The 16,067-nt window shown below is 40.1% G+C and overlaps 1 protein-coding gene across 1 annotated transcript in view; it reads right to left on the bottom strand.

The window, feature by feature from the left end:
• The window catches only part of LOC138971061 (caprin-1-like), a 28,701-nt gene extending 12,634 nt beyond the window's left edge, over nucleotides 1–16,067 (bottom strand). The window contains exons 1-6 of the mRNA XM_070343664.1: nucleotides 15,880–16,067; nucleotides 13,802–13,864; nucleotides 13,176–13,262; nucleotides 11,165–11,326; nucleotides 7,048–7,291; nucleotides 1,957–2,132 (exon numbers count right to left, since the gene is read on the bottom strand). Coding sequence (XP_070199765.1) covers nucleotides 1,957–2,132; nucleotides 7,048–7,291; nucleotides 11,165–11,326; nucleotides 13,176–13,262; nucleotides 13,802–13,864; nucleotides 15,880–15,996 — 849 coding nt within the window. The 5' untranslated portion in view covers nucleotides 15,997–16,067. The remainder of the gene's footprint in view (nucleotides 1–1,956; nucleotides 2,133–7,047; nucleotides 7,292–11,164; nucleotides 11,327–13,175; nucleotides 13,263–13,801; nucleotides 13,865–15,879) is intronic.

Here is a 16,067-nt window from a genome sequence, read left to right on the forward strand (position 1 = left end):
CAAATAACAGGATGCTTTCAACACACAGACACTTGTCATTGCATCTCTGGAAGTCTTAAAAAGAAATCATGTTACTGTGTTCTGCCTCTGCTGGACAAACAAAGAAATGTGTTGTCAAGCGCCGTCTCAGCTAGAAAGAAGAAACTTTTGCTTGCGTACTGTGTATGTGTCTTTCCATTTTCAATCATCTGAGGAAAACTGAGGCAAAGTGACTTTTTTGGTAAATGACAAAATAAACCCTTGTGCAACCTATAAGAACATGTTTACTGTTGGTAGCCATATTGAATAAGTTTTGTACATGACTTGCAAGTTTTTCACACACAAAAAAGTTTTCCATAGCTGAGCAAGTATGTAACACAACAAAGGCCACTCCAACATTTTGTCCCGAGTCATAAATTAATGAGAAAACACGGATTCACACCACTCTAAACCTGCAGCACATGTATGGGCACAGACCTTGAATCAATGATAACACGCATGCATATCTATAAGAATTGTTCGTTCCACCTTCATTCAAACCTCCCTGAAACCATACCAAAGCTAACACCAACAAGAAGAGCAAACGCTCGATCGAGTCACTTTCGCAGTTCTGAATATTATATGAGGCATCAGATGGACAGGAAGAAATTGCTATTCACAACACAATGAGTCACGTTCACATAAAATTTGAGCCCGGTCACTTTTATAGTTTCCGAGAAAAGCCCAACGTTAAGTTGTGTGTTGCCGAACAGAAAAGGCTAGTTATCTCCCTTGTTTTTCTGATAACGTTCGTAAAAGGCTACAGATGTAAATACTTTGATGTAAAGAATAATCCTACAAAGTTTCAATCACATCCGATGAACTTTGTCAAAGATATAAAATGTCTAATTTTTCCTTTGACGCTGACCTGTGACCTTGAAAAAGGTCAAAGGTCAACGAAACCATCGTTAAAGTGTAGAGGTCATTGGAGGTCACGACTAAACAAAATATGAGCCCGATCGCTTTGATAGTTTCCGAGAAAAGTCCAACGTTAAGGTGGTGTCTACGGACATTTTTGAGTCACTTGAGAAAAAGTGACTATGTAATCGGTCAGTGTTAGTCTGTCCGGCCGGCCGGCCGGACAGACTAACACTGACCGATTACATAGAGTCACTTTTTCTCAAGTGACTCAAAAATGGTCGATTCTTCAAAGGTACTTTCTGAAAAAGGAAAAAATGGGATCAGCCGCACAGCAAAAACTGTACAAAGAATAGCGGGTTATTTTCAGAAACCAGATTTGTGTGCTTGGTGTAATTTTGCTTTCTTTCTTTATATGGTGTTTAACGTTGTTTTCAACCATTCAAGGTTATATCGCGACGGGGAAAGGGGGGAGATGGGATAGGGGAAAGGGGGGAGATGGGATAGAGCCACTTGTTAATTGTTTCTTGTTCACAAAAGCACTAATCAAAAAATTGCTCCAGGGGCTTGCAACGTAGTACAATATATGACCTTACTGGGAGAATGCAAGTTTCCAGTACAAAGGACTTAACATTTCTTACATACTGCTTGACTAAAATCTTTACAAACATTGACTATATTCTATACAAGAAACACTTAACAAGGGTAAAAGAAGAAACAGAACCGTTAGTCGCCTCTTACGACATGCTGGGTAGCATCGGGTAAATTCTTTCTCGTCCCAACCAATATGGGACTCCCCCTAACCTGCGGGGGGGGGGGGTGTAATTTTTAAAACCCAGAATTTCTAGCAGCTACCCTGAAAGGTGTTTACCCTGCCACACTGTAGCCCTAGACTGAGGTAGACCAAGTCAAAGTGGGTGCCAACCAAACGGGAGAGAACAACCCGCCGGGTCTGATTGGTTGAAATCACAACAAATCTCAATTTCAACCAATCCAACACCGCGACTGACTCTCACCCGGTTGGTAACTTATTTGTGCACCTCGGTCGGCCCTGGTACCCTGTCCCTCATCAGCACCTACCTGTTGATGTGAGAGATTGGGCTCCTCCAGATCCGAGGCCGACTGCTGAACAGTGGCGTTGTTCTGAAGGTCTGATTCCGCAACCTCAGGGAAGGTCTCGGCAGGAGCTTGGACGACGGGGGTGGGTGTTTCCTCCTCCACCTTCTGCTCTGCCACTTCCTCTGCTGCTGTTGGTTCTGCACACAAAAATAGGACAGTTTCATCACACAGACCTGCCTACCCCAAAAATTACAAGGAGTAATGAGCCCAGCCAAAAAGAGTAATCTGGTGGTAGAAAGAGTAGTTTTTCGTTGCCAAAAGTAACGGCCATCGGTGGGTGTGACTAAAAGGAGAACCCAAATAAAGAATATGACACTACCTTGCCTGTAGACATCCTCATTTTTCTCCCAACAGAGAAATAGTTGTTCATAAAGTCTTGCAGGACACAAACATTCTTCTGCACACTTTCTGTTCATATTCAGATCACATGGCCTGACCAAACAGATCTGAGGACCAAAATGTGGGGAGCACTGGAGGACCTGGAAAGAACGTCCATGTTCATGGCATCCTCCAGATTCCGAGTCTGACACAACCGTCGTACGAAGAAGAAGAAGAAGAAGAAGATGCTTCGCAAAAATAAAATGTCATTGATTTTCTAAAATTGTGACGTCAGTCAATACGACCCTAGAACACAGCACTGGGAAACTATACTGATTAGAACGATCTAGGATGACAAAAGCAAAATATGTCATGTGCACAGTGGTCACACATCTCGAGAAATCAGCCTCGCACAAAACCAGCGCTCCACCATTTTGAGTTTGCTGAATGAGCATAGAGTTTATTTGGAGGTAGAGGGCTTTTTCAAAGACTTGTAATAGCATGACTTAAATCTGCCAAGTTCTGCTTGGCTGTACTGCCTGGTGCCGAAGGTTCCTGATCTTGATTTCAGGAGGAGCAGACTCTCCAATGTCTCATCCGACAAAGCTCACAAAGCTCGGCGAGAGCAAAAATACGAATCGGATTTATATCGGGACGAAATGTGAAAAATCGTACTTTCGATTTCATAAAAATCGTATTTCCATCGCGGAAAGCGTTGTGGCGTAATTTGGAATAAAATTCGTAGTAAATTACACCCAAATCGTAAGGGTAGGCAGGTCTGCATCACACCATGCTGTGCTAAGTGCAACACACTCTATCACACTCTAAACCTCTGCTGCTGGCAGCTCTACAAACGAAAGTACAGTTTCACTGTAAGACACCATGTCATGTTAAATGCCAACCTGCAGTCTTGGTACTACGCCCTCATGCAGGGTGTACTCGTGATTTCAAAGACCCAACAAACACTGAGATGGACCACAGGATCTTCAGAGTGCACATATATATATATATATGGGTCATTCTCAGAAATGGTGGTCCAAAGTGTTACATACAAAGTAAAAAATAAAGTGTCAAGAAATACAAAATAATTGTTTTTACTATGAAGTCTATTATTTGCTATACATAATAATGCAAAAATTAGACAAGAAGAGCAAACGCTCGATCGAGTCACTTTCGCAGTTCTGAATATTATATGAGGCATCAGATGGACAGGAAGAAATTGCTATTCACAACACAATGAGTCACGTTCACATAAAATTTGAGCCCGGTCACTTTTATAGTTTCCGAGAAAAGCCCAACGTTAAGTTGTGTGTTGCCGAACAGAAAAGGCTAGTTATCTCCCTTGTTTTTCTGATAACGTTCGTAAAAGGCTACAGATGTAAATACTTTGATGTAAAGAATAATCCTACAAAGTTTCAATCACATCCGATGAACTTTGTCAAAGATATAAAATGTCTAATTTTTCCTTTGACGCTGACCTGTGACCTTGAAAAAGGTCAAAGGTCAACGAAACCATCGTTAAAGTGTAGAGGTCATTGGAGGTCACGACTAAACAAAATATGAGCCCGATCGCTTTGATAGTTTCCGAGAAAAGTCCAACGTTAAGGTGGTGTCTACGGACGGCCGGCCGGACAGACTAACACTGACCGATTACATAGTCACTTTTTCTCAAGTGACTCAAAAAATGACATTTGGAACAAAACTAAGGTGAATGTCGCAACACAGAAACGAAATGCTTGAACCACTTTCGGTTCCTGTGCGACAGACATGAATCTGCACTGTTTGGCCTTTCCTGCCGGCAAAACCCGCCTGACCCAAAATAACTACACAAAACACAATTCGTCAGAGTTTGCTGTATTTGTTGAAAGTTCCTGTTGCGTTCAGATTACCCATTTTAAGTACTTGATGAATGTCGAACATCGACGATCAGAGGATACGAACACTTCTTGGCTGCTTTGTTCCGCTAAACTTCGCGCTTTGAGAGACTGTTTGCACTCGATATCCTTCCGACACTACATTGTCGCCATCCGCGGTGTGTAAGTTTGTGACAAAGCTTTGCAGGCTCGACAATTAAGTAAAAACCATCTTCAGTCGTAACGTAGGTCAGGAAACGACGCCATGAGTTGCAGCAAATGATATGATTCTGGTGTTTTCTGTGAATATTTGGCTGTGATTCAAAGGACTATTTTCTTGTTCGAACTTCCTGTGCGCCAAAGAGCTAAAAATAGCCGTGATGTGGCAAAGTCATGGAGCACATTGCTGTCCGATGTTCGCGCGTCAAGTCCGGATACGAAGTGTTACGACATTCATAATTTTTTGTTCGAAGCCCGTAACTTCAAATTCAGCGTAAGTTTTTGCAAAGATGTGTTGCTACGTCCAATACTGAACTCCTGACTGTCGATTGCAGTAATTTGTTGGTGTTTGCATGTTTGCATTTAGCCATGAGACTGAACATATTGTTGATCACGAAAGTCGTGTAACGCTTCGGCGATCCGTAAACGGCCGAACTTCGCAATTGAAAAGCACACAAAAACAACACCAACGTATAGAAACCATTTTTATTGACATACAACAATGCTTTAATGTTTCAGGAATAGATTCAGATGAAAAAAGTCGTGGTAGACATTTTTCATGATTTCAAATGTGTCACCCCTACTCACTCTCACTGGACCACCATTTCTGAGAATGACCCATATACTAGATGATTACCCGCTTCGCCGGGTACCGGCTTCGCCGGGAAGAAGTAGAGCCGAATACCAGGCTGCGCCTTTGCCGGGTGTACAACGGCTTTGCCGGCGCACAAAGGAAAGGAAATAAACGCGCAAAACACTGGAGACCTTCTAAAAATAGTAACGTGCAGTGACCTTCTAAAAATAGTAACGTAGTAACGGGAATATGGATTGACACCACACGGAGGAAGGCAGATAATCGCGGCTGAAAACACTGGAGAAGATAAGGAAGAGTTACTGGTAGTGGATCCCGACAACAAAAACAAAATCGGTTCAGCGCGCACAGCGCTGCGCGCTGAGAGCACGTGTTGAAATATCTCATCGATGAGGTTGTGTCCAGGGTGTAGCTGAATACGGTGTCCAAATTTGAAAAAGATCCACCGAGAACTTTGGCCGTGCATCGCAAACAGACAGACACTAGTCGTATATATTGTTTTATCGCATTTTTACTGATCACATGACAAAACATGCTGTTGTCATTGGTCAACTGTATATCAATTGACATCGCGCAGGAAGTTCCCAGCAAATTTGATATCGCGCAGGAAGTAGTTCATCAATTTTAATTTTGAAGAATAAAATCTCACCTGAAGGAAACAAATGTCTCCCTTTTTAAATCACAAATTTATAAAAGAAAAGTAATTGCATCAGAAAGATTAAGCTGTGCAATGAATAAAATCAAACTGTTCCCACCCAGCTTTAACAGAGAAGTAGTAGAAAAGAATGTTACAATCTTACCGACTGAGGTAGTTGGAACAGCCATAAACAAAGCTGACCTTGAAAGTACCAGTATAGTGGCAGTACTTAGAAAACTGTGAGATCTCTTGCAGTGTTTCAGCGCACATCACTCACAAAAAGGCAGGAAATGAGCAGACGATTTAAACAGTTCGCACCTGCATGAACCATTGTCCACCTTTCTTAGTCGTAGCCGTACAACATCAACCGAACAACTTTCAGCATCTTTCACAGTCACAGCGCCGTCGGAGGACGCCATTTTGGATGCGTCGTAAGCGAGACTGAGCTTCGACAACATTATTATGCAGTCCGCCGATACCGACAAATACCTGGAAGCTTTCTTGGGCACAGAAAATGAGCCAGAGGACTTCGCTGATACTGCCTGGCGCACTTCAGTTCCTGCCATCGTTCAGAATTGCCAAATCGAACAGTCAAAAAGAGTACGACTGAGGAAGTAACTGGGACATTCTTCGCTGTTCCTTCGAACTGGCAACTCCACTGAACTTGTTAGCCTTTGTTGGTGATCTGTTTCGACCGTATATTTTTGTTCTTTTTTCATTATAAATGCCTTATTTTGTCTGAGAAAAAGAACCAGTTACTGAAAAATAAAAGTAAGAGCAGCAAAGTTACGAAAGCAGGAAAAGACAACCCAACATTTCCAACATTAAATACAAGGCAGTAGCCTCCCTTGCGTTTGTCTGACTTCTTAGGTAGGTTTATGATTCCTACTGTTCCGAAATCGAATGCGATAAAATCGTTATCGTTAGATTTGACTGTGATATCAACATTTATCAGTCTGAATGTCTCGAAAGGCTGAATCATATCAGATCTCGGCGTAAGCTTTCTCGACATTCAGACTGATAAATGTTGATATCACAGTCAAATCTAATGATAACTAATAATATATATATATATCAGATTACTGCATGGGTGGGACTAAAAAATTTCATGAATACTGAATAATCTTAAGGGGGGGGGGGGGGGGGGTCTGGGGGCCCCCAGACGCTGAAGGATTTGTACAATCAACAATCAAAGAAACATCACCACAGACATTACGAATCTGGATTTCCGGAATATACCAGAAGAATCCCACCCATGTTACTGGCATGCCCAAACACATGACGGAGGTTTAGGCCGAGGTCCACACATATCTAGACCCAGGCACCCTTTACCCATCAGGTGCTGCCAGGATTCCTACCCCAAACCTTCCACTAGGAAGGCAGTAGCACTGGCGTACACACCAGTCTTCTTTTTTCAAAATCCTCCTCCTCACCTGCAGAAGTTTCCTCGGCCTCGCGAGCGCGCTCAAAGTAGCCACAACCATTGATGAGATCGATCAGCTCCATCAGCTCTTTGTAGGTTGAGCCGGCCACCGCACGGTCCCGGAACTCCAGCAAACTGATTACGTGTTCGCTGGCCACGTTCAGCTTGTTCCCGAAGTTCTCCTCGCCCTCCCGCGTGGGGCATATCAGCTGGTACAAATCGTCCAGTGCTGTCAGGTTGTCTTCAGTTAACACCTGCACACACAGAATTCTTATGTCAAGTTGTCTTCTGTTAACACCTTAACACACAGAATTCTTATGTCGAGTTGTCTTCTGTTAACACCTTAAAACACACAATACTTGTGTCCAGTTGTTTTCTGTTTACACCAAAACACATATAATTCTTATATCAAGTTGTCTTCTGTTAATACCTTCACACACAAAATTCTAATGTCAAGACGCTTTCTGTTTACACCTTAACAGAACAAAATTCTAATGTCAAGACGCTTTCTGTTTACACCTTAACAGAACAAAATTCTAATGTCAAGACGCTTTCTGTTTACACCTTAACAGAACAAAATTCTAATGTCAAGACGCTTTCTGTTTACACCTTAACAGAACAAAATTCTAATGTCAAGACGCTTTCTGTTTACACCTTAACAGAACAAAATTCTAATGTCAAGACGCTTTCTGTTTACACCTTAACAGAACAAAATTCTTATGTCAAGACGCTTTCTGTTTACACCTTAACAGAACAAAATTCTAATGTCAAGACGCTTTCTGTTTACACCTTAACAGAACAAAATTCTTATGTCAAGACGCTTTCTGTTTATGAACAGCTCAGATCATGGGTCATTTTAACACCTTCACATTTAAATGCTTATTTTATAGCCATCCATTGAATTGAGAAGAAAACAAAGCATACTAAACTGCTAAGCATGAATCAAACAATAAGAAAATAAAAAGAAACAACAGCATCGTTTTGTATGTGTGGGTAGTAAACACGTTTTATTTACAAAACACGGCGGAAAATGGCGACAAATTTGTTGCACAGCGACAGGTCACTTTCTTCAACCAAGGCCAGTACTTGCATACATGACAAAGGAAAGCAAATATGGCCTGAATAATAAAGTTATAGTGTTCCTTTGCGTGTCTGAGTGATAAACTGTTTTAAACAACTATCTTCTGAAACGTAATTGCACTCAGCAGATTTTGTCTTCAGCTCATAACTTTCGTGTCACACGGGCTTTGCGACAAACAGATAGATCGCATTCTCGCAGAAAATCATTGACAACACAGACCAGTCATTTTTAGCATTGCATTTGGGAAGGGCTACTATTATAGTGTGTTTTAAAAAAGAAAGACATTACAGTATCGGCAAAACACGACCAAATAAGTTTTCGTGTCACAGCGTTATGGGCGTGAGATTGTGTTCTCACACTGTAGCAAAATCATTGACAACACAGACAAGTCAGTTTTAGCATAGACATTGGGAAAGGCTACTATTATAGTGTGTTTTAGGAAAGAAAAACATTATAGTATCAGCAGAACACGACCAAATCATTTGCGTTTTGGGCGTTATGGGCGTTTTTTCACACTGCAGATCATATCTCAAAAACTACGGAGTGGATCTTTATGAAATTTGATATGGATATTTTTGACTGGATTTTCTCAAAGAAGGTTTTCCCGTTTATTGATAGGACAGTTTGATGACGTCATATTTTACCGTTTGCCAAAAGGTCGAGGCAGCACTTTCACAGTTACAGTTTTTCATCAATTTGATCTTATTTCTTATCACACAATCTCAGATCTAGGCCGGATTATGGGATTGCATTTCAGTTTGGTCACTTAAAGTTTTGTTATTGAAATGTTTGTTCGAAATATGTCATTTTTTCAAATTTTTAAAAACTAATATTTGAAACAAAAAAAATATATTGGTGTATTCCCTATTGCGTCCTGTATCTAAAACTATATAGTTTTGTTGTTTTGTATTGATAATTATGCTTAAAAATGAAGAAAACCGATAAATAACCACTATCTTTATTTATGAAAAAAGACACTTAAAAACAACTTCTATCTATTCCTTACCATTTTCTGATTCCAAATATATATAGTTTCATGGTGTTTGACGTTGAAAATAGGCTAAAACTTAACAAACTCAGATCGTTGAATGGAAATTATACTTCCAAGCTCCGTGCAGCTGACAACATGATAAAAACACGTCATTTCAAGTGTGGAACACGCTCATGACGTCATACTGAAAGGTGATGAATTATGGCTTCACCTTGCGATGTTTCATTTCAAACATGGTAACATTTTTAAAGGGGTTTCTTTCTCAGATTTCTGTTTGCCCTCTGTCTGTCTCTCTATGTCTCCGTCTGTCTGACTGATTCAATTAAATGTGTAATTACTTAGTTTCTCAAAAGTCAAACTAAGTAGGATATACCTAATTGATTCAGGTCTCTAAATTCTTATTGTAAAATTGTGAGTTTTATTCAAAAAAAATTTAATTGGTGTTTTAAACTCAATAATGGGGCATGCTGTGATGAGTGGAAGAATGTGTGCTTACGAGCAGAAAAAGCCCATCAAAGTCAAGAATCGTGTTTTTCTTTTTCTATTTTCACCTTGTAGCTTCATACAGACACTAAGCAACAGTGTAGTTCCACTTCCAGTGCAATATCTTGTACTTTAATTTTGACCATCTGTGTAACACTTTATTGACCCATGATCTGAGCTGTTCACCTTTACACCTTAACAGAACAAAATTCTAATGTCAAGACGCTTTCTGTTTACACCTTAACAGAACAAAATTCTTATGTCAAGACGCTTTCTGTTTACACCTTAACAGAACAAAATTCTAATGTCAAGACGCTTTCTGTTTACACCTTAACAGAACAAAATTCTAATGTCAAGACGCTTTCTGTTTACACCTTAACAGAACAAAATTCTAATGTCAAGACGCTTTCTGTTTACACCTTAACAGAACAAAATTCTAATGTCAAGACGCTTTCTGTTTACACCTTAACAGAACAAAATTCTAATGTCAAGACGCTTTCTGTTTACACCTTAACAGAACAAAATTCTAATGTCAAGACGCTTTCTGTTTACACCTTAACAGAACAAAATTCTTATGTCAAGACGCTTTCTGTTTACACCTTAACAGAACAAAATTCTAATGTCAAGACGCTTTCTGTTTACACCTTAACAGAACAAAATTCTAATATCAAGACGCTTTCTGTTTACACCTTAACAGAACAAAATTCTAATGTCAAGACGCTTTCTGTTTACACCTTAACAGAACAAAATTCTAATGTCAAGACGCTTTCTGTTTACACCTTAACAGAACAAAATTCTAATGTCAAGACGCTTTCTGTTTACACCTTAACAGAACAAAATTCTAATGTCAAGACGCTTTCTGTTTACACCTTAACAGAACAAAATTCTAATGTCAAGACGCTTTCTGTTTACACCTTAACAGAACAAAATTCTAATGTCAAGACGCTTTCTGTTTACACCTTAACAGAACAAAATTCTAATGTCAAGACGCTTTCTGTTTACACCTTAACAGAACAAAATTCTAATGTCAAGACGCTTTCTGTTTACACCTTAACAGAACAAAATTCTAATGTCAAGACGCTTTCTGTTTACACCTTAACAGAACAAAATTCTAATGTCAAGACGCTTTCTGTTTACACCTTAACAGAACAAAATTCTTATGTCAACTCAGTGTACCCAAAACCTGCACTCGTAATTCCAGTCAACTAAGTGTACTCTGCAAACGGTTCAAACCTAAAACATTGACTAAGTCTATAACAACAACCCAAGAGTGGTGGTTGTAATGGAGAGGTGGTCGCCAATGCAGGGGTGACTGTTCCTGTAATGAGGGGGCATGTGCTGGGCCAGCAACCTATCCTTACATTGCAGATGCCCTCACACGATTTGTGTACTTTGTCAACTCAATTTTATGAACAGAGAAAACGCCAAAGACTTGTATAGTTGCAAGAAGGGCCTACTGTGACTACCACCAGACAAGTGTTTTTTTCCAAACAACTCATAACACGAAACACTTTTTGCATGACACACCCTCTCAGACCAACACAACACAGATAGAAAAAAAACATTACATACCACAGCGCCAAATTTGCCAGTTTTGAAGTGCTGTCGAACGGCGTCCCCTCCCATCGAGTCGAGTGTTGTTTGTACCTGCAGCACCTCCATGATACGCTTCACTTCACACGTCGCCTTCTCCATCTTCTCTCGCTTCGCTTGCTTCTTCTGCTGCTTCTCAATCTGCAACATGTGACAAGTATAAAGAATAAGCTTTGCAAACTAGAAACAAACAGGTCCAGGGATGTTGCTACAAATTCATACCTATAGGACAAAGTTCTTCAGCATCAATAGGACATTTGACCGCTTTCAGAAAGTGTAATAGGACATTATGAATTTGCGCCAAACAGCTTTTAACACATTCCATGGAATTGTTCCAAAGTCATGCGCCCACACACACACACACACCCATGCGCGCGCGCTGTAGAACACACACATAATATAGTAAATACATCAACACAGTGTGCGTATAATGTTGTATTTGTTTAGTTTCAAAGAAACCACAAAAAAGAAACCAACATGAACAACTTCAGAGCTCTTACTTTGATTACAAACTGCATGATTTGGATAACATTTGAAAAACAAGAAGAGCAAACGCTCGATCGAGTCACTTTCGCAGTTCTGAATATTATATGAGGCAATTTTTCCTTCAAGACATACCTGTGACCTTGAAAAAGGTCAAAGGTCACCAAAGCAGACGTCAAAGTGTAGAGGTCACTGGGAGTCACGTTCACATAAAATTTGAGCCCGGTCACTTTTATAGTTTCCGAGAAAAGCCCAACGTTAAGTTGTGTGTTGCCGAACAGAAAAGGCTAGTTATCTCCCTTGTTTTTCTGATAACGTTCGTAAAAGGCTACAGATGTAAATACTTTGATGTAAAGAATAATCCTACAAAGTTTCAATCACATCCGATGAACTTTGTCAAAGATATAAAATGTCTCATTTTTCCTTTGACGCTGACCTGTGACCTTGAAAAAGGTCAAAGGTCAACGAAACCATCGTTAAAGTGTAGAGGTCATTGGAGGTCACGACTAAACAAAATATGAGCCCGATCGCTTTGATAGTTTCCGAGAAAAGTCCAACGTTAAGGTGGTGTCTACGGACGGCCGGCCGGCCGGACGGCCGGCCGGACGGCCGGCTGGCCGGCCGGACAGACTAACACTGACCGATTACATAGTCACTTTTTCTCAAGTGACTCAACAAAATGATCGGTTTGATCTAATGCTGATCTTTTGCAGGCTTTAGTTTTTTTTTCAGCGGCATAATTCAGTGCTTCGTCTCGTATCGAAAACAAAAGCAGACGACAAATTTAGTCAGTTGGAGTTGTCTCCCGTACTCCTGTAGCATGCACTGATCTAAAAATAATCCACTATTTTTAGATCTGTGCGCTGCACCGAGACGGTTATACCCAAACGACGCATACCGCAAACGGTTCGGGAATTCCCGACAAAAGAAAAGATCCGCACGCGGCACTGGCAACTTCAGTGTCAGCTGAACACGAGAGCGTTCGGTCTTTTAGAAGATTTGTATCTTGAAATGAAAATTAACGAATATCGCGCTGTCCAATGGAATGGAGTACTAATCGGACAATGACCACGCTCAGGCTAAAACGATAGGACATCTGACCGACATGCGGCAATGTGAATCAGACATTTGGGGATTTTCATCATTATATGTCCGATTCCTGACGCCTATCGACATCCCTGCAGGTCATTTCCACAAAGTGTCAAAAATAACAACAGAAGTCATGTTTTCATATTCTTAGATTTACAATGAAGTAGAGTATCCTGAGTTTAGGGAATTATCAACGCTTTTCCTCTCATTACTTAAATATTTTTTGAAAGCCAATTTCGTGAGAGGGGATCGGCGTGCAGAATGGTAAGGTCGCAGTTTAAGTGAAAAATTGTATGGTCAAAGTTCTGAAGAATCAAATGAAAACAAAACTGTGGACTGTACTGGGAGCATGGCAGTATAGCTGAATCAAGGGAACGAAAGAAATGGCCAGCTGAAAATGTCAGCAACCAACACCTACGTCAGCAGCAACTTGGTTGAAGTTTTTCTGCAATTCCCTGGCAAACTCCAAGTTTGCGATGACCTCCTCATAATGAGTAATGGCCTCCTGCAATCATACCACATTCAAAACGTGCAGTCAGTGAGTCACTCTTACACAAGGTCAAATCAAAACACATTAATCACATTCAGAAGAAAAACTGAACATCAATATCACTAGAAATAGTACATTACATGCACACAACACCACCAAAAAGTAGGTACAAGAAATCCCTGCTTCAATTCTTTGAGACTAAACAAATCATGCTTGACAGTATTACAATGGTGCTTATCAACCAGCGCACACCTACCCTGACATATGATCACATAAATTACCAGTTAAATGTAGATAGACTTATCATCAGGGCTAAATACATATTACTTAGTATTAGTAATACTATTATAGTAATACTATTTCTAAGACTCAGTCACAAGAGCGCTTCTGTAAAAATACAAAATTACAATTTAAAGATATAACCCCTCTGCCATAAAACACCTTAACTTTTACCAATTCCGGACACAGCATTTCCACAACATTTATTGATTCAAATTTACAGGAAAAAATAATTTTTTTAAAAACATCTCATTTATTCAAATTATTGGTTTTACCTTTTGTTCTCTCTCCAAAATCTCTCCTGCGTCCTGCTTGGCACGCACAGCGTCCAACTTGGACTGAAAAACAGAGAAAACACAGTTGTGAAACTTGAAACAGTTGTTCTCAAACATGCACCATTGCACACTGCTATCAGTATCACTAGTTTTATGAACACTCAGTAACTGTTGACAAAACAATCTTTGTTGTATAACAACGGCAACAGATCAGTTATTCAGTGGTTCGACACAGCAACAACAAACGACTAAAAACTATCAAATGTAGATCAAGTACACGCCTGAAAGTGACGAGTAGAAACATGTATTGATGTAACTGGCGAGTAGAAATGTCCATCTACTCACCAAATGCAAGTAAAGTTGCTGAAACAAATTGTTGGTGTGGCTAGTAAAGTTTGCTCTGTGGCTAGTAGTGTACTAGTACATTTTCAGAATCACTAGCAAAAGGCGAGTATACCGTTTGTTGGACTTTCAGAGCTGAAGTGGTAATTGTACCAAACTTTACTTGGGATCATGTTTACTCTGCGCTATAGTCATACTCATAGAACAAGACATGGATGGATCGTTTTGCAAAGTTGGGTTAAATGTTGTCAGTGTCACATGAATCATTGAATGTTCCCTTCAAAGTTCAAGGCATGTATTAAACTATTGAATATAAAGTGGCAAATAGATTATGGAATGTGTACTCTTGATTTCTGTTACAAATACTTCCAAAAATATACATTCATGGGTGGGAGCCCAAAATGTTGCCAGGACTGATCATTTTGTAAGGCAGGGGGGGGGGCTGCAGGGGCAGCGCCCTTGGCAGTAGCCCCCCAGCCAATAACGAATTTTAGCATTTTAGGGAAGGTTTAGGTGGCATCTTTTGACTCTAAATCTAAGAACAAACAAGCTTTTTGGAGATGCATAATATGAACAACCTTGTAAACTTGAACGTATTTGTAACCACCCAGCCGAAAATTCATTTTAGCATTTCAGGGAGGGTTTAGGTGGCTTCTCCTGACTCCAAATCTAAGAACAAACATGTACCAGACACTGACAGCTATTTGTAATTGTAATTTGTAAAGCATGTTAGTTTGCTAGTAGTAGTATGCTACACTGTTTATTGGTACAGTCGATCAAGTCTACAACAACCATGACCAAAAGTGGTCATTATAATGAGATAGTTGCTATGGAGGGGTTAATAATAATATAGAAGATAAACTTGTCTGGTATCCTTCACTGCGTCAGAGTTGTACATACTTGTATTTGTGGGCAGGTTCAACTTTTCGTGTGATAGTGACAGAGTCTACTTTTCGATTCAGGATCATAACAATCCACAAAAGCGGGCTATATCGATATAGAAATTGTTAAAACAAATTCACCAAACCAAATGCTCATAACATAAATAAAATCACTGAAGGAGTCTGGTTATGTTTACATCCTGGTTAGATACCTTTTGTGACATTCTAATTATGATCTGACCAGCACCACACTTTGTTTTGTTCTGATGAAGTGACACCTAGAACTTATCTAAAAATATATGCACCTGAACTTACGATCGACACGATACTCTGTCTCTCTGAAAGGTACAATATTTCATGCCTGAACTACAGCCCCCACTACCCTAGCTCACATTTTGGCTATTTTGAAATTTGACTGAACTCATATTCGTCATAATTAGACATCACAGTGAATGTTTCTGTCAAGAGAATAGGTTATGGCACAACATCATCTCATCAACATTTTGATTCATTATTTTACATGTCTAATGAGTGCGTAAAATGCTGCCGTTCCCCCGGCCATGTGCGTTTTGCCTTGTTCATGCTTGTGTTGGCCGCCATGTTGGATTATTTGATCAAGAGGCAGCAAAACGCAACAAACTATGACAGAAACAAAGCATAACAGGTGACTTCTCACACTGCAATGTAAGTAAATGCATTAAATGCAATTGTAAGATAGCTTACGGCTGCTGTTTTCACTGGGCAAACGTGTTCGACATTTGACGGAGATCGTTACCGATAATCTTTGTTGTCTCCTCTGGCAGCCATTATAGATAGTTGACGGAATTTCCATTAAAGATTCAAGAAACAACTTACTTTCCTCTTCTCAATGTTCCGGACCTTCTTGTCCAGTAAACTGAGAAACTGCTTCGTCGGATCCAGTGCCTCCGCAGAGGGCTTTGTTTCGATTTTGTTAGATGCGGCCGGCATCATTCAGACAGGCAACCAACTATTTTCACTCAGACATCTACCTTCACGTGCATTCGTGTATTGGTTTCTAGAGT

The sequence above is a fragment of the Littorina saxatilis genome, linkage group LG7 (genome assembly GCF_037325665.1).
Source record: "Littorina saxatilis isolate snail1 linkage group LG7, US_GU_Lsax_2.0, whole genome shotgun sequence".
Lineage (NCBI taxonomy): Eukaryota > Metazoa > Mollusca > Gastropoda > Littorinimorpha > Littorinidae > Littorina > Littorina saxatilis.